General features: G+C 45.5%; 2 protein-coding genes across 2 annotated transcripts; one reads left to right on the top strand and one right to left on the bottom strand.

Moving 5' to 3' along the window:
• Positions 1-742: 742 nt before the first annotated feature.
• On the bottom strand, positions 743-13,910 carry Tspan1 (tetraspanin 1). The gene is made up of 8 exons (XM_027936934.2): positions 13,858-13,910; positions 5,087-5,151; positions 2,245-2,451; positions 1,975-2,049; positions 1,760-1,858; positions 1,524-1,679; positions 1,333-1,416; positions 743-1,045 (listed from the first exon to the last, which is right to left on the bottom strand). The coding sequence occupies exons 2-8, from the start codon at positions 5,141-5,143 to the stop codon at positions 998-1,000; spliced, it is 726 nt and encodes a 241-aa protein (XP_027792735.2). The 5' UTR covers positions 5,144-5,151; positions 13,858-13,910; the 3' UTR covers positions 743-997.
• On the top strand, positions 9,472-10,306 carry P3r3urf (PIK3R3 upstream open reading frame). Its single transcript, XM_027936933.2, has 2 exons — positions 9,472-9,703; positions 10,263-10,306. Exons 1-2 carry the CDS (start codon positions 9,472-9,474, stop codon positions 10,304-10,306), a joined length of 276 nt encoding a protein of 91 aa, XP_027792734.2.
• Positions 13,911-23,970: the final 10,060 nt, after the last annotated feature.

Below are 23,970 nucleotides of genomic sequence, written 5' to 3'. Positions count from 1 at the left end.
TGCTGGGCAGGCGTGGTGGTACACACTTGTAATTCCAGTGACTTGGGAGACCGAGGCAGAAGGATAGCAATTCAAGGTCAGTCTTGGCAAATGGGTGAGACCTTGACTCTAGATGGATAGATAGGGGATTTAGCTCAGTAGTAGAGTGTTCTGGGGTTTCCTCCCCAATGCTGGGTGGGAGGTGGTGGGGGACTACTTTCTAAGATCCCCAAAGCTGGAACAAATCTAGGACTTTGCCTAAGTGAGAAGGCAGCTTGGACCCTCTGATGGGCACTACTGGAGGGCTTCCCAGAGTCTAAGGAGTGACTTTCCCATTGCCCTGGTAACAATTCTGTTCTCCCTTGACTGGGCACAAGGTTATTTTCATAGCTTTCCAGTCCAGTGCCCCCACCCAGAGGGGGAAAATTTCAGGCCAAAGTCCTACCCCATTCTAGGAAGGCAGACTGGCCCAGCTCTCACTTCCTCACTGCCCTTTTACCTATCCCTCTTGGGCTCCCTCCCAGGCCTGGAACCTAACTCCCCCCCACTTCCCTTCTACAGTTTTTCCAAGGGCTTCTGAGTTGCCAGCCCCACTGGAATCTGAAGGAGGTTTAGGCAAGCTGAGTCCCTCTCCCCAAGGATACACAGAGTCCAAATAGAAACATTTTAATTGGTGTTTCAGTTTTGAAGTGCCTTGTACACATCCTGCTGACTTTTAATATGCCCAGGCTATGGGTCCCTTTCTCTCATCCTCCGGTGGAGACTGGGATCATCAAAAGCCCCCATTAGCCTAAGGGGGTATTAAGGCTGGAAGAAACAGACTGAGGAAATAGAAGAATTGGCTACCTTAAAGGCTCTGGAACAGGTGGGTCCCAACCTAAAAGGGGTGGTTTTCTATTTAGCCCCAAGTTCAGAGCAGCAAGGGCAGGCCCACTCCAGCCCCAGTGACACTGTTAGTGCCATGGTGCCTTTTCCCAGTTCCCATGTGGCAACAGCAATGGCGGAGGCAGAAGTGGACTTATTTCAGATGGCAGTACAGGTACATGGATACAATCATGGCAGCCAGCTGGTGGGAAAGGAACAGGGAGAGATGAGGGATATGATTGAGATCCTCAAGCATTGGTCCCTTGCGCCCCAGACAGCCTACATGAAGCTCTGTTGGAAGTCTGTCTCCTGGGCTGGATATAGCTCACTGGTAGAGCATGTGCTTAGTACACACAGAACCCTGGGTTCAATTCCCAGCATGGGGGGTGGGGGGGATGTCTGTCTCTTCTGAGAGGCCTCAGAGATGAGTCAAGCAGCCCAGGTATGGTGGTGGTCAGTACCCCAGCCCCAGCCTCCTTGTTGCCTTACCTCCAGGGCCCCAATTCCAAAGGCCACACCACCCACAGTGACTGCATTGGTTCGAATGTCATGCAGAAGCTGTTTGAAGCAACCCTTGGGAAAGGGGAGAGAGCATTTATAGTTGGCAGCTACCCTACCCCTCATCCCTATTTGCTACTCTGAGGCCATTAAAGCAGCCCCCGCCCTTCCATGCCCCTCACCTGTACAGAGTTTTTGTGGGCCTCATACATGGTACAAGGTTCTTCGGCTGTTCTGTTGATATTGTTGATACAACAGTATGGAGGAAAGTGTTGGTTTTCTTTGAAGTAGGGTGAGTCCTCAAAATCCGTGTAGTTGTTGAAGCCACAACACTTGAGCTGGAAGCAGGGTGGGGTAGGTGTTTGGTGGGGCCTTGATTCTTTATCTCCACCCCCAAAATCCCCCCAGTCTGCCTTACCCCTTCCATGGTATAGTTCCACACTTGGGTGAAGTCTTTCTGGGAACCATAGTCTTTCTTGATGGCAGGTACTACCACCATTTTCAGGAATTCCTCAGCCTAGGTAGAGCAGGCCAATGTTGAGGGACTGGGAGGGAAGGTGGCCATGTACAAGGCCACAGCCCACTCCCAGGGCTTTGCCCAGTCTTCCTCCCTTACCCATTTCAGTGCCTCACCATTGTGGTGTACACCAAGGCAACCACAGCAGCTGCAATCTCAGCAACAAAGATGAGGAGGAGGATGAAGAAGAACTGAGTGGGGAACAGGGGTCTGAGTTTTAGGGAGAGATGGCCCCTCATGCTCTCTTTGCCCTAACCCACCCTCCTACTGTAAAAACATGGCAGGGATCCCCTATATTGGAAATCCCTGGAGTACAAAGTAGGATTTGGGGATCCCAAGGTGAGGGGGTCCTTGGTCATAGACCTGTGGAACTGGGTCTGACACACCGTCATGAGTGCACACTTGTTCTCAGACTTAGCACCGTAGCAGCCCAGGAAACCAAGAACAAAGAGCACAGCTCCAGCTGCGATGAGGAAGTAGCCCACGTTGATAAACTGCATGGCACTGGATGACATCGGCCCAAAGATCTTCACGAAGGATGGCCCATCAACCGACACCCAAATGCCCACAGCCAACAGGGCAGCACCACACAGCTGGGGACAGAGAAGTCAGGCAGGCATTCAAACAATGCTGGCAAATAGCTCCCTATCATACGGTTGAGTCAGGAGGATGTCTCCCACTTCCTTGGCTGGGGAATCATGTGGGGAGGGAAACATCCTCTAGTGCCAGAAAGATGGGATTTGGGAAACCCATAGCCAGCACCAGACTGCACACTTGAGTACAAATGAGATCAGGAGCACTAGAAATACCCACAGGGTCAGGGAAGAGAGAAGACTTTCCCTTACTGATGCTAGGGTCCTGCCACATATCCAAGAGTGAAAACAAGCAGGTGAGGGCCGGATCTCTCATTTCTTTTCTGGGCTACCAGCACCTAAAACACCTCTGTCCTCTAATAGGTGGAAACAGGGGTGGTAGCTTTGAGCAGGCTCAATAGTCACCATAGTAACAGAGGCGGGGCTGAAGTTTGCACCTGCTCCCTACTTTGAAGAGGGTGGAGCTTGAAAGGGTTCACCCACCCTGAAGTCTCATTTGGCTCCCTTCTGGGATCAGACACCAGACCTTCTCTTTATCCACAGAGTCCCCCTTGCCTTACAAATAGAAATTGGGACACCCGAGGGGGAAATCAGCCTGAGCTTCTCTTAAAGGGCTCCGGCTCAACCCTAATCCTCATAGGGAATTCTAGGAGCCAGTTGGGGTAAGTCCTGTTCAGTTCCCACAGCTCCTAACATAAAGCGTCTCTGACTCAGATTATCAATGGGTGAATCAGCCTGACATCAATTTAGTGCCTAGTCCCCACCTTCTAGCTATAGAAACCAAGGCTAGAATCAGGGATAAACTGGCAGATTGTGGCTGGATCTCAGGCATGTTTGCCTAAGGACAGCCAGAACACTGGGCTTCTAGCCTGTGGGGTCAAATTTCAAGGAGCCTAGGCCTGCCCTACTCTACTCAGCCCTGCCTGGCAAAGCCAGGGCAACAGAGGCCAAACACCAAGCCGGATTTGCCTTTAACCCCTTCAGGCCAAAAAGATTCTGCTCTCCCAATCCCTGGAATCCTATGGCTCCCTCCAGATATATGAATAAAAGCTAGTTCTCTGTAGTCAAAGAAAACACGAGGTATGGACTACATAGGAGTCAGAGTCTACCCACCCAATTTCTCCAAACTGATTTCTGTTTCATGTCTCCACTTCCTCACCTTTTACTCACTCTAACCTACTATAATGTAGCTCTGAGTTCTCTAGTGACCTCCTGTGCTAAATCACTTCACGGGCCTTATCTCCTTGACCTTTCTGATATCTTACTCTCCTTGTTTTCCTCCTCCTTTTCCCACTGCTCCTCCTCCATCTCTTTAATGGTGGCTATTTCCCTGCTTATCCCTAATAATCTGTTTTCACAGGTCACCTTTCCCGCCCCACTCACGGTACAACCCAGGGCCCCATGTGTTCTAAGCAAGTGCTCTACCACTGAGCTAATCCCGGAGTTCACTTTTCCCAAGTGCTCTCTTGCAGTCCCCTGGCTTCATTGGCCACCTATGGGCACGTGACTTTCAAATATCCACAGCAAGCTCCAATTTGAGCTGCATCGCCACTGGGTAGACAGTTGCTTGTGAGATATTCCCTTCCTGTTCCACATGTTGCTCATGTCAGACATAAGCATCATCTCTAAGATCTCTGTCTTCCTTGTCCCTTCTTTCATCCCTTAGCCACCATCTCAGGGCTTTTGTCCTTTGTATACTTTGTCCATTTCTCCTTATCTCTACCCTCATCTCCAGGGCTTACTGGCCAGTTTCATTGCTTAGTTTCTCAAACATGCCCTATGCAATCTGTTCCTGGTTTTCAGAACAATATCAAGTTTCATTTCCTTTGGGTTTTATGTATGCTTTATAGCTCCCCACCCAATACAAATTCCCAGCTCCAGTTATGTCCTCCAGGAAGTATTCTCCCACCAGGCTAGGTTCTAGCCCTTCCTATAGGCTCCCTTATCCCCTGTGTTAAATCCAGACATACATTGCATCACAGTTATCTGCCTATTTGGCTTACTGGATCTGATATCCTTGAGGGTAGAAAATGGCCCTGCTCACCTACTACCCGAGCACCTGGCTAGAGTCTTAGTCAAAGAATGTTTTTGTTTTACTGTGCTCTACAGGGCCTTATAGATGCTATAGCTCTACTACAAAGCTATACCCTCAGCCCCATCAATGAGTGTTTGTTGAATGAATAAGGGCTATCTGAGACAGACTCTTTGCTCTAAGGAGACATGGTCCCTGCCTCCTTTCAACTCCCTCCTCCCACTTACAGAGGCCACTGAAATTGCTTTCCATGTTAGAAAAATTTAGGCGAATCCCTTCCCCTCTCAGAACCCCCTATGCCTATAAAAAGGGGAGAATCACTCCTGCTAGCCTATCTTGCCCTGCCCTACACCTGAGCTGAAGCTTCCTAGAAGGAAGGGAGTGTCCTAAAACTTCTCCATTCCCTTCTTCAAACGGCCCCCCTCCCCCCAGCCCCACTTCTACTGGGTCCAGGAATCAGCATTTGAAGGAAGACCTCTCATAAGGGAAACTTGCAAGGCAAAGTCTGGGCACAGTAGTCTCCCATTCCCCAGCTTGGGCTCTGTTCAAATGGTGACCTGCTCCTGTAGGGAGCCCCACAGGGCACACAACTTCCATACTTACAAAGATGAGCGTATTGAAGAAGACCATCATGTTCTTAATGAAGCTGAAGCACTGCATGGTGGCTCCTAGGGGCAGATGTGCGAGTTAGGGCTTCATGTCCCCCACCCCACCTGGGCTGGCCCTGCCTTCTACACCCCAACACACCAGACCCCAACATCCTGGACCCATATCTCATCAAGCTTTCTCTGCATCTGAACTCTGGACTCCTCAGGATTTTACAAAGTTCCCATCCTGACATCTGTACCCACCTATACTACGTACCAGACCTTCTGCCAGTACTGGCGTCTCTGGGATCCTAACACCCCTGACTCCTGCACGAGCACCCCAAGCCTTACTCCCACACTGCAGGTAGGTCACTTCATATACCCTTACTTAACACCTGTATGTTCTAGGCTGCTCTCCAGAGCAAATCCAGACCTTTCCAGGACCCTCCCCATGGCTCTTCCAGATCTTCAAACGAATTTCAAAATTAATATCACTTCACAAGATAATCTCTATCCTATACCATCACCTGTTCAGACCTCTCGGCAGCTAGTTCTGAGAGGGATCCTGCTGAGGCTTCAGAAGAAAACAGAACAGCTCCAGGGAGCTTCCACTCTGTGAACCGGCAAGGCAGGCAGGCTCTCACACACCAGTGCTCACCTGCAGGTGGGGCAGGCGCTTTAAAAGCTTCCTTCTGCCCGCTCGCTGGCCCCACCCATGGCAATCAGCCTCCCCTTGTCCCTACTGCCCTCTGCTGCCTGGAGATTGGTCCCCATCACCACAGCAGCAATGGGCCTCCGCCTAGAAATGTCACCCATGGGTTATGCTTCTCCTGATCTCAAGAAGGGGGAGAAGGATGGGACTGAGGCAAGTGGCTTCCAGAACTTTTGAGTGCCCTGCATACAACAGTGCACACATACTTCTTATCCTACTTCTGCTAATGCACTCCTCCACACCCTATGCTCACGGCTCTGAGAGCACATCTCCCCAGGTTGTCATCCATATGTTCACACATCAAACACATAGTCACATATCTAAAAACAGCTACTGGTGCACACATGTGTGTGCGCATGCACTCTGGACTCCTTGTGCACTGACTCCCAGCAACTAAAAAACAATAGAATCAATAGAATATCTGAGATACATATTTTAAGACACTCTGCATCTGCCTCTGCCTTCCTCTTTGTCTATCTTTGTCTGCCTCTCTCTCTCTCTCTCTCTCTCTCTCTCTCACACACACACACACACACACACACACACACACCAACCATACTTTCTTTTTAAAAATTTTATTATTTTTAATATTATTTTAATTGTTTATAGACCTTTTTTAAATTAATTTTTAAGTTTATATGTGGTATTGAGAATTGAACCCAGTGCCTCAACACATACCAGGCAAGTATGCTACTGCTGAGCCACACCCCCAGCCCACCAGCCACACTTTCAAGAAAATGACCAAGTTTGGCAGCTTCTGTTCTCTGAGTAGCACATGATTCCCAGTCCTTTTCCCTCCATAAAACCTTAAGTTCCCTTTTTTTCCCTCTCTTTTCCTTCCCCATATTTTCCTCTCCAGTCTTCTTTTAGCATTCTGTGCATACCCTTTTTCTTTCTGCCAGCAGGTGGCATCATGGTCCCACAAAGGAGTCACCCCAGTTCCAAGGCTCTATAACCTCTGTCTTCATCAGTCCTCCCAGGACTACCTCCTTAACTTCCCATTCCACCATTCCTGATGAAGAGGTGTTGGGAAAGCCCTGGCTTTCCAGTTACTCAAACTGGGTGTTCAAATCTTGGCTCTGTCATTTCTTAGCTGTATGATCCTGGTGGCTTTTCTTAGGCTTGTTTTTAAACATCTGTTTCCTGGTCTGAATAGGTATGGGGTTTTAAAATGGGATTTTCTTCCTGCTCTAGGTCACAGGGGAAAGAGCATAGAGCAAAGTCAGAAGGAAGAGCCATATAGCACAAGGGCTAAGGGATGAGCTACACCTCCAGTCCAGGAAGTATATTTTTAAATTTTTTATAATTAAGTGGGAGGAGGCAACTAAACAAACAGAAGAGAGAGAGAATCATAATACTGAAGATTATAAACTGGGTTGCTGGAGACTGAGGTGGGAAGATCCTTTAAACCCACAAGTTCAAGATCAGTCTGAGGGGCTGTGGTTGTAGCTCAGTGGTAGAGTGCTTGCCTAGCATGTGTGAGACACTGGGTTTGATCCTCAGCATCACATAAAAATAAAGTTATTGTGTCCATCTACAACTAAAAACAATTTTTTAAAAAACCAAAAGGCTAGTCTTAGCAACCTATCAAGACTAGTCTTTAAAAAAGCAATAATACAGATTATGCTTAAAATGCATTACATATATTGTCTTTTTTCCTCCTTCACAACAATCCTATGAGATATTTTCTTTTTAATCCCCATTTTAAATATGGGGAATTGGAGGCATAGAAAAATTAAGTACTTGCCATGATCAATAGAACCCTGGGTCTACCACTTACAAGTTGTATGATTTGGAATCAACCTGTCAGTCAGCCTGACACAGGAGTGCACCTCTTAACCACTATGCCAACTCAGATGGAATCTAAGGAGGCAGGTCGGGTTGATTTCAATAAAGAGCAGGGGAGAAGGCCTTGGTCCTAGATCTGAGGAAAAGGAGGGGCAGGGAGTCTTACAGGTAAGTGGCTAAAGTTTGGTGGGGCAAGGTCATATTTTGAGACTGAGGATAAGGAGAGTAGAGGCTGGAGTCAGGGATGGTAAGATCTGCCACAGTAGTGCTGAGGGCCCTACCATCTTCCAGCAGGCTTCTATGGGACAGAAGGTGGAGATTAGGGTAGAAGGGAAAGGGATAGAGGGCTGAGTTATAGAGGGAAAGGCAAGTCCAAGTCCCCCAACTCAGTGCAAAGCAGGGCAGAGCCCCTATCTACAAGAAAGGAGATGTACACAGATGTACCCTTACATTTCCACCTGTATTGATTATTCATAAGGCTTTCTCTTTCATCTAACAGGTCACATTCTTCTATATGTCCCCAGTGCCCACACTAATATGAAGTTGTTAGTGAACATTTCCTGAATGAATGAATGAGCACAGAATAGCAAGAGATAATGCTCTGGACCTTGACCATCATGGACCTGAACCACCGCCTACCTCTAATTGTGTTACTTCATCTCACTGAGCCTCAATTTTCTTATACAGTCAATCCTTATTATTCATGGATTCCATAACTGTAAATTTACCTACATTAAAATTATTTTTTAACCCCAAACGAATACTTGTGACACTTTTGCAGTCATTTGTGTACATGCATAGCAAAGTAAAAATCAAAATATTTCTTTTTCATTCTGGGAATCAAACGTAGAACCTTGCACATCCTAGGCAACTGTTCTACCATACAGCTATATCCCCACCTCTTTTTATTTTGAGAGAAGCTCTCCCTAAGTTGCTGAGGCTGGCCTTCAATTTGCTATCCTCTTGCCTCAGCCTCCTGAGGAGCTAGCATTACGGATATGTGCCACCATACCTGACAAGGTAAAAAATTTGAGTTGCCAAACACATATACATTTCCAGCTGAGGTCTGTTGAATAAGGGGTCTTTTTTTTTTTTTTTGCTCTCATAAACAAATGTTGTTTTGAGAGTCTATTTAATGCCATGTTTTTTCACTTTTTTTTTCTTTTTGGTGATTTTGCAGGTTAAAATAGCTCCTAGTAGTAGTGCTAAAGTATCCTCTAGGTTCCTAAGCACAAGAAGCTTATAATGTGCTTTAGAGAAAATGAATATGTTAGATAAACTTGAATCAGGCACAGATTATAGTTCTGTTGGCCACAAGTTCATTGTTAATGACTCAATTCTATATATTAAATAAGGTATCTCCACACACAAAAAACAGGTTATGTGTTGATCATTAAACATTTTCAGAAAATGTTGTGACTGAGAGTTGTAGCAACCTGTGCATTTCCCCTGGGGATGATACAAAATTGGTTAACGTTTGTGGTGACTTTGTGGAACATAACTACAGGGAATAAAGAAAGTTGACTATGTACAAATGGGGATAATAATAGAATCTTCTTGTAAGTTTATCATGAAATTAGACAACGTTTTTAAAGTGTTTAACACAGTGTCTGACATATAACAAGTGCTCAATAAACATTGTTAATAATGTTAATGTGCATAAATGAAAAAATTGAGTGATTTTTTCCCCCCTACCTAGAATTTTTTTACCCAAGGGACAACCCAGCTCTATCTAGCTCTTGAGTTGGACCCAATGAAGAAAATTGTGAGGGAGCCGGCTCCATGGGGGGCCAGGACCTGTAATAAAGAGCACTACCCTTAAGCAGATTGTATGTCATAGAGGCCTTAGTTGCCCTGGTCAGCAACACCCCTCGGGCACACTGCAGAAGCTTCTTATGCCCATGGGGCCTTCTCAGCTTGTCCGTGCCCCTCGGCCCCGGGGCCTGAGTTCCCCTTATCGTAGGCCAGGTATGGGTTGGCCCCGTCCCCGGATTCCCAGTATGTTCAAGTGTAGCCGCAGAAGGTACCGGCAGAAACCTCAAGGCCCAGCTGCCACCAATCTTCCCACCATGACCACAGAAATCAGCAACACCCATACTGCTACCACCAGTGTGTGGATCCTCTCACCTCAAGGTTAGCAGAGAAGTAAGGTTGTAGAGGGGACTTGTGACTCAGAGTGGGGGTTTGAAAAGCAGGGCCGCTGGCTTTTCCTCACCTGCTTCTCTTTAGGCACTCTAAGGGACAAATTGTGAAATATCATCCCAAAGTTATGGTGGTATCTTGAAGGCAGTTTTCCTAAATGTTGACAGCTTTAATTTAAAAAAATAAATAATTATTTTTTTTTGTACTGGGAATTGAACCCAGGGGTGCTTTACCACTGAGCCACATCCCCAATCCTTTTTATTTTTATTTTATTTTTAAAGTTTGTACTACTATGTCACATCTATTATTATTATTACTATTATTATTATTATTTTGATATCAGGTCTTGCTAAATTGCTGATGCTAGACTTGAACTTCCTGCCTTAGCTTTCTGAGTTGCTGGGATTACAGGTGTGGTCCCAGCTATTGAGAGCTTTAATTGAGAATGGAGTGGCTGGGAGTAGAGGGCTTGGGGAGGTGGATGAATCCAAGGGCCAATGGGAGCTTCCAGAAATGCTAACTTCCCTTCCTTCTCCTTCCTTTTCCTCAGTTCTCAGACACCTCTGTCAACCTGGGAGCTTTCTGATCCTTTAGAAATGCCCAGAAGCTTGGCTTACTCTGGACCTTCATCTTCAAGGGGCTGTGGATGGTGAACCACAAATAAAATCGTTCTGCTCAAACTACCTTATTTCATACTGAGGGGTTTCTAACCAACTATGCCGGGTATGAGGGCAGGGTTGGGGCTGAATACTCCCAGGGACAGGCTTCAGTGAGAACAATAGGAATCGCAGACAGTGGAAGGACAGGACAAGGTCAGCAACACACAACTATCTTTGGCCTCAGCTTTTTTTTTTTTTTCAGTTGTAGATGGACACAATACCTTTATTTTATTTATTCATTTTTATGTGGTGTTGAGGATCAAACCCAGTTCCTCACACATGCCAGGCGAGAGCTCTTACCACTGAGCCACAACCACAACCCTTTTTTAAAAAATATTTTTTAGTTGTCAATGAATCTTTTATTTAATTTATTTATTTATATGTGGCACTGAGGATTGACCCAGGGCCTCACGCATGCCAGGCAAGCACTCTACCACTGAGCCACAACTCCAGCCCTGGCCTCAGCTTTTGATCTGCTCTATGAGGTAAGGGGCTCTCCTGCCTTCCACTCCCAGCTGCACAGGGAGATAGACATCTTGGAAGGTATGGGGAGGCATAGAGCATAGAGCATAGAGGGGTGGGATGAAAACAGACCCATAAGTGCTCCAGTAGGAGCTGTGTCCTGTTATGTGTGTGTGTTAAAGGGTGTGTGACAGGAAAATGGGAGTATAAGGCACATGTGACTGGATATGCCTCTGTCATGGAATGAGTGTTGTGGCAGGTTGTGTATGTCAAGGAGTATTAGTGAGGGAACGGGTATGCCTGAGACAGCATTGGCTCTGCTAAGAAAAATCAAGGTCAGGAGCGGGGATGGGGGCAGCCTGAAGGAGGAGAGAGTACAGAAAGGTTAGTCTGAGGAGGGCCTATCATCTTCAGCCCCCGCCATCCTCTGAGGTCAGTGTTTGCAGAACTGGCAGCTGAGCTGGGGCACTTGGGGGTGGGGCAAGACTGAGTTTGAGCCCAGAAATGGGGGAGGGTGCTGAGCTCTCTGGCCTGGGGATTTTCCATTTGGATTTCTGAGTGTGCGCATGTGTCATTGGGTGTAACTGAATTTCTGAGGGGTGTGTCTCCTTAGGGTTGTGTCCTACTGTTTGGGAACATTGTGAGGGTCTCTATTTCCAATGTGTTGCTTTGTGCTTGTTAGTGTGTGTCCTAATACCCCTGAGGGTTGGGTATGGGGTGGCCCCTTGGTGTTCAAGAAGCCTGGCTAATGATCTTTGCTGCCTATGAAGGGAAAATAAACTCTAAGTCCATCCAAGGCTTCCCAGAGACTGGGACCCTGCAGTGAGGTCTGGAGCAGATAATTCACTGTTGCATAGTACACAAAAGTGGTGAGCTTCTCAGGGTATGGAAAAGGGGTTGTTGAATATCAGACAGAGCTGGAAGGTGGCTGGGCCAGTGCCCTAGGCCCACAAAGGGGCCCTGAACATATAAAGATACCAGACACAATCCACAAACATGCAGTCATATAAATATAAATGGACTCACAGACACAAAGGCAGGAAACACACACATCCATACGGACACATAAATAGATACACACCGACACAAATGCATATAGACCCCCCACATGATACATGCAACAATACATACACATGCCTACAAATGAACATACACAGACACAAGCATACCAGCATATAGATGTAGACACATGCAATCACACTCATGCAAACCCAGGCACATACAGACACACACATGTAGACACACTCACCAGACTTCCCTGCCCCTGCAGCCCTGGGACCTAGAAGCCTCCCTCCCCTACATAAGGTGAGTGTGTGTGTGTGTGTGTGTGTGTGCATGCATGTATGCCATGCTTGTGTATATCTTTGTCCTTGAGAGTGAATGAGGTGTGTGTGTGTGTGTGTGTGTGTGTGTGTGTGTGTGTGTAATGGGGTGCTAAGATGCAGGAACTCAATGACATCATCTCTTCTGGCTATTTTTAGCTCTATCTGCAATGACGCTCCTCCATTGCCCCTCCTCCCCCTCCAGGCTCTCAGAGGCAGCAACAGCTAGAGGGCACCCACCACCTCAGTTTAGGTGGTCCCCTGGATGACTGGGTGCAGCTCACTCTCTTCCATCCAGCTAGAGTTCCCTGGCAGCTGAGAACACCAGTTCCCCAGCCAGAGGAGAACGCTTGAGCCATGGGGCAGCCTGGAGCAGGAGCCTGGGTTAGGTGAGCTCACCTGGCAGGTCTCCAGCCTCTAAGGTGCCTCTGCTTCTGCTTTTAAATGTGTAGCTCTGTAGCAGTTAATGGTTCCTGCTCTGTGCCAGGGAGGTGCTAAGTTCTGGAGATGAGACAGAGCAGTAAGCAAGACAATGGGAGTTCTTCCCCATGAGGGTTACAGCTCGGAGGGAGACAGACTTTAAACGCACCACACAGGCAGCACTTATTAAATAGTGGTAGGGCTCTGAACACAGGGGGCACGGTGTCTGTGACTCTCCTTTTTTCTGCTTCCCATAGATGGGATAACAGTAAGGAAACCAGGGGGAGCACACCCAGCCCCCCTTACCTTGTATCCTTACCCCAGCAACCATACCTCCAGATTTCTACAGGCAGTGCTTTCTTCTCACTCCCCAGGCTACGCTCCCAGTACCACACCAAACTTGCAAGTGATGGGCCCCCTTCACACACCCCTTTTCTTTGGATCCCCCCCTCCACAGCTGCAACTGATTCCTTGATTCCCTAAGAGGCAGGCCACTGCTCCCATATATAGATGAGAAAATCAAAATCAAGGGGGTGTGCAACCCAACAGAGATGTCAGGCAGGTGGAGGAAGAAGTGAAGAAGTGGGGGTGCACTTTCAGAAGCTTAGGAACAGCTGGCACAGATGCAGAGTTGAAGGCCAGGCCAGGGAATCATGAGATAAGGGGGAGGAGGATGGTGGCCTGAGGTGTCCAATGCCAGGAAGAAGGCTTCCTGCTCCAGCCAGCTTCAGGCAGCCACCAGAAAATCGGGTTTGGCAGCTTTAGTCTCCTGCTTTGGGACTGGAGGATGGGGTCCAGAAGGCTCCTGGGAGGTGGCCTGGGGCAGGCCCATCCTCCAGCCCTGAGTTTCATCAACCATGTGTTGGAGCATTTTATAATTTTGGGACCCTTTGGAGCATAGACAGAGCAGTTCTGGAGTGGAGTCAGGAGCCCTGAGTTTCAGTTTCTACCTGAGTTTCTACCCAAAGCCTAGAAATTTCTGTTCCCTTTCTAGCCTCAGTGGGCCCTCCCAGGAAGTGACTCTGGAAGATCTGTTTCACCATCCCCCAGCTCCTGCCCTCTGGGTTTTTCTGGGAGTCTGACTCAGGTATGAGAACACCAGGTCAAAGGGTAGGGGCCAGACCAGACAGCCTTTGGAGCACCAGGCTAGAGGTCCCTTGTCACTAATAGGTCAGTGTCTGGAGGCTGATCTCCAATATTACAATGCAATACCAATTACCCATCCTCACCAGTGCCTTCATTTCATCTACACCCTCATTTCCCATATCTCTTCCTTCCTTACCTCTGGGGAAGGCTTCAGAAATTCCTAGGGAATCTTCATGCCTCCTTCATTGCTCTTTGCCCTGTGTGTAACTCTCTCTCCCCTGCCGCCCATTTGGCTAGGCCAGTCTCCCACTGAATATTCTTCCCCCGGACCCTGGGGCAGGCCAGGGAGGAAGGGCTGTAAAGGAGACTGTTTTCCTGCTATTCTCAGATATGGAGACAAATGAGGGGCTTGAATGAGGTAGAATGAACTGTTGGGGCCTAGAACTGGGCTACCCAACAGCCTCAGGAAAAGTGAGAATCCCTCTCTTATCAGCCATCTTTTTCCTCTATCTCAGCGAATCCAGAGAAGAGAGCCTAGAGTCTAGATTTGCAAATTCTGGGAAACAAATGCTGAAAACCAGACCAAGTGAATGCTTGCTCTTGTCACCAAGTCAATGACAAAATTCACTAACCACAATAAAAGATAATGAAACTTTAGATTCATAGAGTCCACAGTCATGGAATCTTGGCATCACAGAATTCTAGCTTGGTGTAATCTGAGTTTCAGAAGCTTAGGAATCTAGAATGATGGCATCACTGAATCCTAGACCTCAGAATTAGAGTATCCTTGAATCGGAAGGTTTGAGAAGTTAATTAATAAAGCCCCTACCTTCAGATGAAAGTCTAAACCAGATTTCCTACTAGGGATGTGCAAAGGAATTCACATAAGAACTTAGAAGGGAGACAGACAGCCTGGGACACATGAACTTAGGGTGAGGTAATAAACCTGCAATAAACCAGACAGAAGACAGACTTTGCCCATGAGGACACATTCCTCGTTCCTGAGGATGAGGGGAGGGAAGAGGAAGGTGGGGATAGAGTAGAACTATAAAAAACGAAGATAACATAACCTAAGAAACAAATCATAGTCGGGTGTGGTGGTGCACACCTGTAGTTCCAGCACTTAGGAGGCTAAGGTAGGAGGATCACTTGAAATCACAAGTTTGAGACCAATTTGGACAAACACAGTAATTATCTGTCCCCCTAAAGAAACAGATCCAGGATTTTTGTTTTGTTTTGTTTTTATTTTTTATTTTTGGTGTTTAGCTTTTTGAATTCTTTATATACCCTAGAGATTAGTGCTCTATCTGATGTGTGAGCGGTAAAAATTTGCTCCCAAAATATAAGCTTTCTATTTACCTCACAGATTGTTTCTTTTGCTGAGAAGAAACTTTTGAGTTTGAATCTATCCCATTTATCGATTCTTGATTTTAATTCTTGTGCTATAGGAGTCTTATTAAAGAAGTTGGGGCCTAATCCCACATGGTGGAGATTAAGGCCTACTTTTTCTTCTTTTAGATGCAGGGTCTCTGGTTTTATTCCTAGGTCTTTGATCCATTTTGAGTTAGGTACACTCATACAATGCTGGTGGGACTGCAAATTGGTGCACCCAATATGGAAAGCAGTATGGAGATTCCTTGGAAAATTGGGAATGGAACCACCATTTGACCCAGCTATCCCTCTCCTCGGTCTATATCCAAAGGACTTAAAAACAGCATACTACAGGGACACAGCCACATCAATGTTCATAGCAGCACAATTTACAATAGCTAAACTGTGGAATCAACCTAGATGCCCTTCAGTAGATGAATGGATAAAAAAATGTGGCATTTATTCACAATGGAATATTACTCAGCAAAAAAGAGAATAAAATCATGGTATTTGCAGGTAAATGGATGGAGTTGGAGGAGATAATGCTAAGTGAAGTTAGCCAATCTCAAAAAGACAAATGCCTAATGTTTTCTGTGATATAAGGTGTCTGACTCATAGTGGGGTAGGGAGGGGGAGCATGGGAGGAATAGATGAACTCTAGATAAGGCAGAGAGGTGGGAGGGTAAGGGAGGGGGCATGGGGTTAAAATTATGGTGGAATGTGATGGTCATCATTATCCAAAGTATATGTATGAAGACATGAATTGCTGTGAATATACTTTGTATACAACCAGAAAAAGAAAGAAAGAATGAATCCAGGAATGCTGGCACTTGCCTGTAATCGCAGGCACTCAGAAGCTGAGGCAGGAAGATTATAAATTCGAGGCCAGCCTGGTCTCCTAAATTTAGGAGACCTTATCTCAAAATACAACATCAAAAGGGCTGGGAGTATAGCTCAACAGTAAAGTGTCCCTGGGTTCAATCTCTAGTACTGCACCCAAAAAGCAAAAAAGAATAAAAAATCTGGGCAAGATGGAACATGCCTATAATCCCAGCTACTCAGGAGACTGAGGCAGAATGATCACAAGTTCAAGGCCAGCTTGCGCAACTTAATAAGACCCTGTCTCAGGGTTGGGATTGTGGCTCAGTGGTAGAATGCTCACCCAGCATGAACAAGGCACCGGGTTAGATCCTCAGCACCACATAAATGTAAAAATAAAGATATTGTGTCTACCTAAAATTAAGAATAAATATTTTTTTATTTTTTTAAAAAAGATAAGACCCTGTCTCAAAATTAAAAGAAAGAAAGGAAGGAAGGGGTGGGAATGGATGTAGCCCAAGTGCTTGCCTAGCATGTACAAGGTCCTGGGTTGAACCTCTAGTACAACACAAAAAGCTGGGTGTGGTGGCACATGCTTGTAATTCCAGCAGCTCAGGAGGCTGAGGTTGGAGGATTTCAAGTTCAAAGCCAGTCTCAGCAACTCAGGAAGGCTCTAAGCAACTCAATGAGACCCTATCTCAAAAATTAAAAATAAAGAGGACCAGAGATGTGGCTCAGTGGTAAAGCGCCCCAGAGTTCAATCCCTAGTACCAAAAAACACGCCCCTCCCCCGAAAAAAAAAGAACAATCACTAAATAGCTGAGTATATTGGCTAATTGGCCCCAACACTTCCAGCTTCCCCCAAAGTGCAGGTGATATCAGTCAAGGACATTTCCGAAAGTTAGTAAGACTTCTTATCACATAGGAGGCTGACAACTCATGTCTATCTATCTTTTTTGGCAAGATAGGCACCAAAATATTCCACATTTTTCTTGAGGTGGCTGTGAGGCACTGACATTCTTCAAAGGAGATGGTGAGCCCTGAGCTACATGGTGTACATGAAAGTCATCTCAGGTAGTGGGGATCCAGAACCCCTGGTAAGGCCCTGACAGGGGACCTTGCTGAGGGCCCCTGTCTGGTGTGGTGCCTGAAGGAGACAGGCATCTATAAAAAAGGAGCCAATCTTGCTAGGCATGGTGGCACACAATTCTAGCAGCTCAGGAGGCTGCGGCACAAGTTCAAAGCCAGCCTTAGCAATTCAGTGAAGCTCTAAGCAACTTAGCAAGAATCCTATCTCAAGGAGGGGCTGGGGATATAGCTTAGTTGGTAGAGTGCTTGCCTTACATACACAAGGCCCTGGGTTCAATCCCTAGGACCAAAAAATAAAAGGAGCTAACCTTGAGGTATGGAGACCCTTGTCTGATCTATGGGGCTGGTTATTCAGCAAACAGCAGAGGTATTTATCTAGCATTTCTGGGAAACTATTGCAAACTCAGGAACCTAAAAGGAGCAGCAGCTCCAAAGAGAGGCAAATGCCAGGCCCTGCTGGGCATGGGAAATGGGGCAATGTCAGCTGAAGGTCCTCTTGCTCAGCTGCCTGTCTGTGGATTCAGCTCAATACCTCCACTGGAACCTCTATTCATAACCCCCATTTTTCTCCCTCTCCTTGCTTGCCCCCTATTCTACCTACTTATACCTGCTGTGTGACCTCTGGCAAACCCTGTCCCCTCTCTGGACCTCAAAACTTCTTTGTTTTCTTTTGAAGTCTATAATTGGGTCTGTAAGGCAGCTTTTAGTATTATGTAGTACTGGTTTTGTCCTGAACAGTTCTAGCTTCAGATATCTCCATATTTAGCTTCCAGGGAAAGTGTTAGCTTCAGGAGAAAATGTAGGGAATAGGGAATAAAAATATGCTCAGATTTGACATCCTATATTTGTCAATGCTGATGATAGGTATATTCATAAATCTTAGATAATGCCCACAATCACCACATTGTGTATATAAATCATTATTCCTTTTAAAAAATATTACTTTAGTTGTAGATGGACAAAATCCCTTTATTTATTTATTTTTATGTGGTGCTGAGGATCGAACCTAGTGCCTTATACTTGGTAGAATGCTCTATTACTGAGCCACAACCCCAGGCCTCATTATTCCATTTTTTGGAGGGGGATCAAACATAGGGTCTCTCAAAAGTGCTAAGTATGCATTTTACCACCAAGCTATATCCCCAGCCTTCACTGTCCCCATTTTATAGGTGAATGAAATAAAGTTCAGAGGGGGTAAATAACATGCCCAACATTATCCAACAGGGAATAACAGAATTGGAATTGCATCTAGGTCTGTCTCTCTAAATTTGAGGGCTACAGTGTTAGGTTAGCATTATTCCAAGTGGCTCCAGTAAAATGAATCTATGGATCGGAATTTCAAGAAGTGGTTCATGTGGCCAGTTCAATATATGATAGTGTGCAATGGGGGCTGACAGCTTCTTGTGCGGTGGGAAAAACCTGAATTGAGAATCTTTTTTTTTTTTTTTTTTTAATATTTTTGTAGTTGTTGATAGACCTTTATTTTTTATTTATTCCTACTTGGTGCTGAGAATTGAACCCAGTGCCTCACACACGCCAGGCAAGTGCTTTACCGCTGAGCCCCAGCCCCAGCCCCCTGAACTGAGAATCTTTTTTTCAAGAATTCGGTATTTTTAGCCCAGGTTGGGTTGGAGGTGAGAAGGTTGGAAAGGAGAACCAGCTGGTTCAGAGCTGTTCTTCAGGATGTTGAGAGGCTGCTGATGTTGCTCCTGAAGAGAGTTTTATGTACTGGGGAGAAGCTGTAAATGGGGTTTTTTCCACTTTCTGAAATGAGCTGGCTTCCCCCTCCCTCAGTTGGAGCTGATTAACAGACCTCAGGAGCCTGGGGGCAGTGGGACTTTCCCTCCCACTGGGACAATATCATGGTGTGTTGACACTAGATCTAGAGCTTTGAGATTCCAAACAACCTTGCACAACTGTTTCTCTTAATTGATCTAAAGAAAGTGGGAGGATTTCAGATGTATTCCTGACCCCTGACCAAGGTTGGGTCATCCTAGGAGGCTGGGAGATCCAGGAAGTAACTGGCTAACAGGAACAGGGCTAGAGGCAGCTCTGGGGGTCATCTCATCTTACTCTAAGGGTGAGGGAGGAGTCTGAGATCTAAACAGGATACAAGACTTTGTGTACAACCAGAGAAATGAAAAATTGTGCTCCATTTGTGTACTATAAATTGAAATACATTCTGCTATCATGTAACAAATTAGAACAAATAAATAAATTAATTTTAAAAATGAAACAGCAAGGCAAAAAAAAATACCTCTTAATTTGCTTTGCTCTTTCAGTTGTTTTTTTTTTTTTTTAAATCTATCCTCCACAAAACTGTAGAAGTGTAAATGTGAGCATACATATTAGAACTCAAATTTATGGTGTATTCTGGGTACAATCTTACTAATTTTTTGCTTGGAATAGAATTTATCTTTATTTTGGCCTATAAAATTAAAAAATAAAATAAAATAAAAAGTCATTGCTGTCCCCACCATGTGCCAGGCACTTCCCTAGCACTGAGGATACAAAGTTGAATCAGTCCTGGTCCTTGCCCTTGAGAACTTGCAGACTAATAGGGAAAATAGTTGGCAACACCAAGAAAGATGTCAAGACTGAAAGAGAAGTTTAGACTTTGTACACTGGGAGCTTAGGCAGGGACACAGATACCTAGAAGCAACCTGAGAAAGAAACACAGGGTTTTGTTTTTGTTTTCCAGGTAGGCTTAAAGAATGGACAAAGTTTTAGCTGAAGCCAAGAGGAAAGGGCTTTCCTGACTAAGGAACAGCATGAGTGAAGGTCCAGAGCTGGCACTGATCGGCTCTGTGGCATGAATAAATTGCCTTGGGAGGCTGGCCCTTGAGGCTGGAGTGGAAGTCCGAATCAGGACCAGGACTTGAGATCTGGACTGTTTTTGCTTTGTGAGCAGGTCCCAGGTATCAGGAAGCCCCAGGGGTAACAGTTGTCAGGGAAACCTGAGGAAACTGTAGCTGAAAGATTTTTTTTTCAAGCTGGAAGTTTCTTAACAGTAAAGGTGTGTGTTCATGTATTCTCACTATACTCTAGTCATCTTGGGGCGGACTGGAAACTTCCTTTAATACCAGACATAAAGCCCTGGCCCCATCTCTCTCCCTAGAAGGATGCAGGCCCATCTTGAGGTCACTAGATGCCCGCCCCCACCACCACCCTGGTTTCAAGGCCATTGAGCACCTCTCCTTCCTTCAGCAGCTTCCTCCCCACTTTCCTCTCTTCTCCATTCTCCTCCCATCTCAGCTTCTGGCTCTGAGAAGGATGCGGTTGTCCACAATTTCTGTAGAGCCTTCCCAAAGCTCCTGTGAAGCAAATCTGCTCTGGTTCGTGGTTGTTCTTTCCATAAAGCCAGATGCACCTGGCACCAGCGCCGGGCTGGAAGCGCCTCTCCTGACCTAAGGGCTTCAGGACACTAAATGGGTGCATGAGTGGTGACTGGAGGTGGGAGTCCAGGGACGCTGTTGTATTTAGTCCTTGCTGGGAGGTGTCAGGTGGAGAGAAGGAAGCTGAGGTCTATTAGGCCCTCCTGAACTACCAGAACCCAATGAAGAGTGTGGAAGATTGACAGTCACCTTTAGTAGATGGGATCCTGGTCTCCAGGACTGGGCCTGAGATTTTAGGAGTTAAAAGTTTAAGGTTGGTGAGAAGATTTAGGACTGGTGGGGTAGAGGATACAGGAATCTACGGACCTCTGAGGGACCGCTCCAAGCCTGAAATCAGCCTTCTGCCTCACTTGTACTGATGTGTTTAGGCACCAAGAGCTAATTCCTCCCATCCCTATCCTTCAGGGACTCCTTGTCTCCCAGGGGACTGCTGAGGGCAGGATGGAGGGGGTGCAGAGAGAGCTCCCAAGGGCTTCCCCTTAGGAAGCAAAACTGCAAAGACATTGTGAGTGGTTTGTGTTGAAAAATGCTTGTATGTATAGGCAAAGAGAGATGCATTTATTGAGTGCCTACTGCATGCCAGACTAAATAGGAGTGTTTTCTTATGTTTTTCTTGGTATTCTATAATCAGAAAAGAACAAGTCTGCGTGGGGCACACCTGTAGTCCCAGTTACTCGGGATGCTGACGCTACCCAGCAATTGGAGATCAGCTTGGAGAATAAGTGAGACCGCATCACTTAAAAAAAAAAAAAATACAGCTCTAGCGCTCTAGCGCTTGCTCTCGCACTCTCTCTCTCCATATATATATATATATATATATATATATATATATATATATATATATATATATTTCCCCCCTCCCCCCTTCTTTTAAATAGGCCTGGGGTTTCAGTACTACAGAGCCACTTAGTGTTTGGTCTTGGAAATTTTGCTTTAACTTCTCCAAACCTCAGTGGTCTTATCTGTAAAATAAGAATAATAGAAATATCTATGCGCAGGGTTTGTTGTGAGGGTTAAATGAATTAAAACATCTATGGTGTTTGAAACAATACTACCTAAGTGGCAGCAATGAGAATACCAGTTTGGGGTATGTGGGGGAATTGGGGAGCAAAAAGCCTCCTGGAAGAGTGGAAATCTGAGTTGAGTCTCAAAACAGGAATAGGATCTAGTCTGGAAATAAAGGGGAAGAAGAGAAAGACATTAGTGACAGAGAATAGCATGGGAAAACCCAAGCAGGTAAGAGAAGATGGGGAATTTGAGGAAACTGTAAGGTTTAAGGCAGTCAGTAGAAAAAGATGAGGTTAGATAGGTAAGCAGGGGCCATCTTGGCACACACTTGTAAGCCTTTAACACATGAACCTTTGGTGGACATTCGCAATCTAAGCTATAGTAGGAGGTGTGAGGTTGATACTCTTATTTCCAGCAGGGAGCCGGAAGAGTAACACATTTGAGGGGAAGCTGAATTCAGTTTGGGATATGCCTGTGACCACATCCTTGGACAGAATCTCAATAATTTGGATTCTTTAATCCCACTTGGCAATTACTCTGCCTTAAAGATGGAAGAGGGGCAAGGCATGTTGGCACACACTTGTAATCCCAGTGGCTCTGGAGGATGAGGCAGGAGAATCAGGAGTTCAAAGCTAGCCTCAGCAACTTAGCAAGGCTCTAAGCATCTCAGTGAAACCCTGTGTCTAAATAAAATACAAGGGGGCTGGAGATGTGGCTCAAGCGGTAGCGCGCTCGCCTGGCATGCATGCGGCCGGAGTTCGATCCTCAGCACCATATACAAATAAAGATGTATCCGCCGAAAACTAAAAAAATAAATAAATATTAAAATTTTCTCTCTCTCAAAAAAAAAAAAAAAGAAAAAGAAAAAAAAGAAATCAGCCAAAGGCATGTTGCCAATGCCTCCTTTCACTTCAAATGGAATTGACACAAGTACTTTTAAATAAATAAATAAAATACAATTTTTAAAAGGTCACTTAAAAAAAAAAACACAGCTCTAGCACTCTAGCGCTCTCTCTCTCTATATATATATATAGATAGATATAGATATAGATATAGATATATATCTCTATATCTATCTATCTATCTATCTCTATATATGTATCCCCCAGGGGAGGCTGGGGAAGTGCTTCAGTAGTTAAGTGCTCCTAGTACTAAAACAAAACAAAACAAAACAAAAAAAATGGAAGAGGCCACTGCTGGCTGGCTGTTCCCTGGCTTTGGCATATTGGAGGTCTGGATGGGGAGCCATGGTAGCAGCCCCTGCTACCATCACCAGGTAGGGCCTGTTGTGTTTCCTTTCATTGTTCAGGCTACCAGGCAGTTTTGGGGGGCATAGTCATATTATGTAAACTCAAGGATTGGGTTGTTAGACTGTTCCCAAAGAGTATCCAGGACGAGGGGCACTGTTCTGTGCTTCTGGGATTACTATCTCTTACTTTATAGCTAAGGAAACTGAGGCTCAAGAATTGAGTGACAGATGGGCTGGAGTTGTAGCGCAGTGGTAAAGCATTTGCTTAGCATGTGTGAGGCACTGGATTTGACACTCAGTGCCACATAAAAAGAAATAAATAGCTGGGCACAGTGGCACACAATCTGTAATCCCAGTGGCTTAGGAGGCTGAGGCAGGAGGATCTCATGTTCAAAGCCAGCCTCAGCAAGGTGCTAAGCAACTCAGTAAGACCCTGTCTCTAAATAAAATACAAAATAGGGCTGAGGATGTGGCTCAGTGGTTTAGTGCCCCTGAGTTCAATCCTGGATACCAAATAAATAAAATAAAAGTATTGTATCCATCTACAACTTAAAAAAAAATTTAAAAAAAAGAAAGAAATTGAGTGGCAGAGCCAAGAGGTAAGGGAAGTCTGTGTGTAATGTAGTCTCACACAGTATTAGCTACACATCATCAATGGTGACATTTGCTTTAGGAGGGAAGAAAAGCATTAAGCAATTGCATTGCTTCTTTTTTTTTAATTTTTTTTTTAGTTGTTGATGGACCTTTATTTATTTATTAATTAATATGTAGTGTTGAGAATCGAACCCAGTGCCTCACCCATGCCAGGCAAGCGCTCTACCACTGAGCCACAATCTCAGCCCTGCATTGCTTCTTTGGTGAAGCAATGCAATCTGGAGGATTACTCAGGAGGTTGAATCAGGATTGCAAGTTTGGGACCAATTTGGGCAACTTAGTAAGACCCTGTCTCAAAATAAAAAATAAAAAGGGCTGAGATGTTGATCAGTAGTAGAATGCTTGCCTAACACGCACAAGCCCCTAGGTTCAATCCCCAATACCACACACACACACACACACACACACACACACACACACACACACAAAATATTGTTTTCTGTCTCCTCATCCAGCAATCTTTGGCAATCAGCCATTGCACACAGTGAGGGAGACCTTACCATCCAAGGGGCCTATAGGCAGAATGTGTCCTCAGAGCCCCCAGAGTGGCAAGTGGAGATTCCTGCAGAGAGCTCCCACAGATCTCATTCTCTAGCATTGATCAGCCTGCACCTAATTTTGCACTAGTATCTCACTAGAAGCTGGAACCCTAGTGTCTATTCATTTTTATATTGGGGTTCAGGACAAGTTTATATTCTATTCTTAGGTTTTCTTTTTCTTTCTT

The sequence above is a fragment of the Marmota flaviventris genome, chromosome 10 (assembly GCF_047511675.1).
Source record: "Marmota flaviventris isolate mMarFla1 chromosome 10, mMarFla1.hap1, whole genome shotgun sequence".
NCBI lineage: Eukaryota > Metazoa > Chordata > Mammalia > Rodentia > Sciuridae > Marmota > Marmota flaviventris.
This window is presented reverse-complemented; position numbering and strand designations above follow the sequence as displayed.

Coding starts and splice junctions, on each gene's coding strand:
- P3r3urf (XM_027936933.2), top strand. CDS start 9,472: ATGGGGCCTTCTCAGCTTGTCCGTGCCCCTCGGCCCCGGGGCCTGAGT. Junction 9,704..10,262: donor GTGGATCCTCTCACCTCAAG/GTTAGCAGAGAA, acceptor CCTTTTCCTCAG/TTCTCAGACACCTCTGTCAA.
- Tspan1 (XM_027936934.2), bottom strand. CDS start 5,143: ATGCAGTGCTTCAGCTTCATTAAGAACATGATGGTCTTCTTCAATACG. Junction 1,859..1,974: donor CCTTGGTGTACACCACAATG/GTGAGGCACTGA, acceptor TGCTCTACCTAG/GCTGAGGAATTCCTGAAAAT. Junction 1,417..1,523: donor CCCACAAAAACTCTGTACAG/GTGAGGGGCATG, acceptor CCCTTTCCCAAG/GGTTGCTTCAAACAGCTTCT.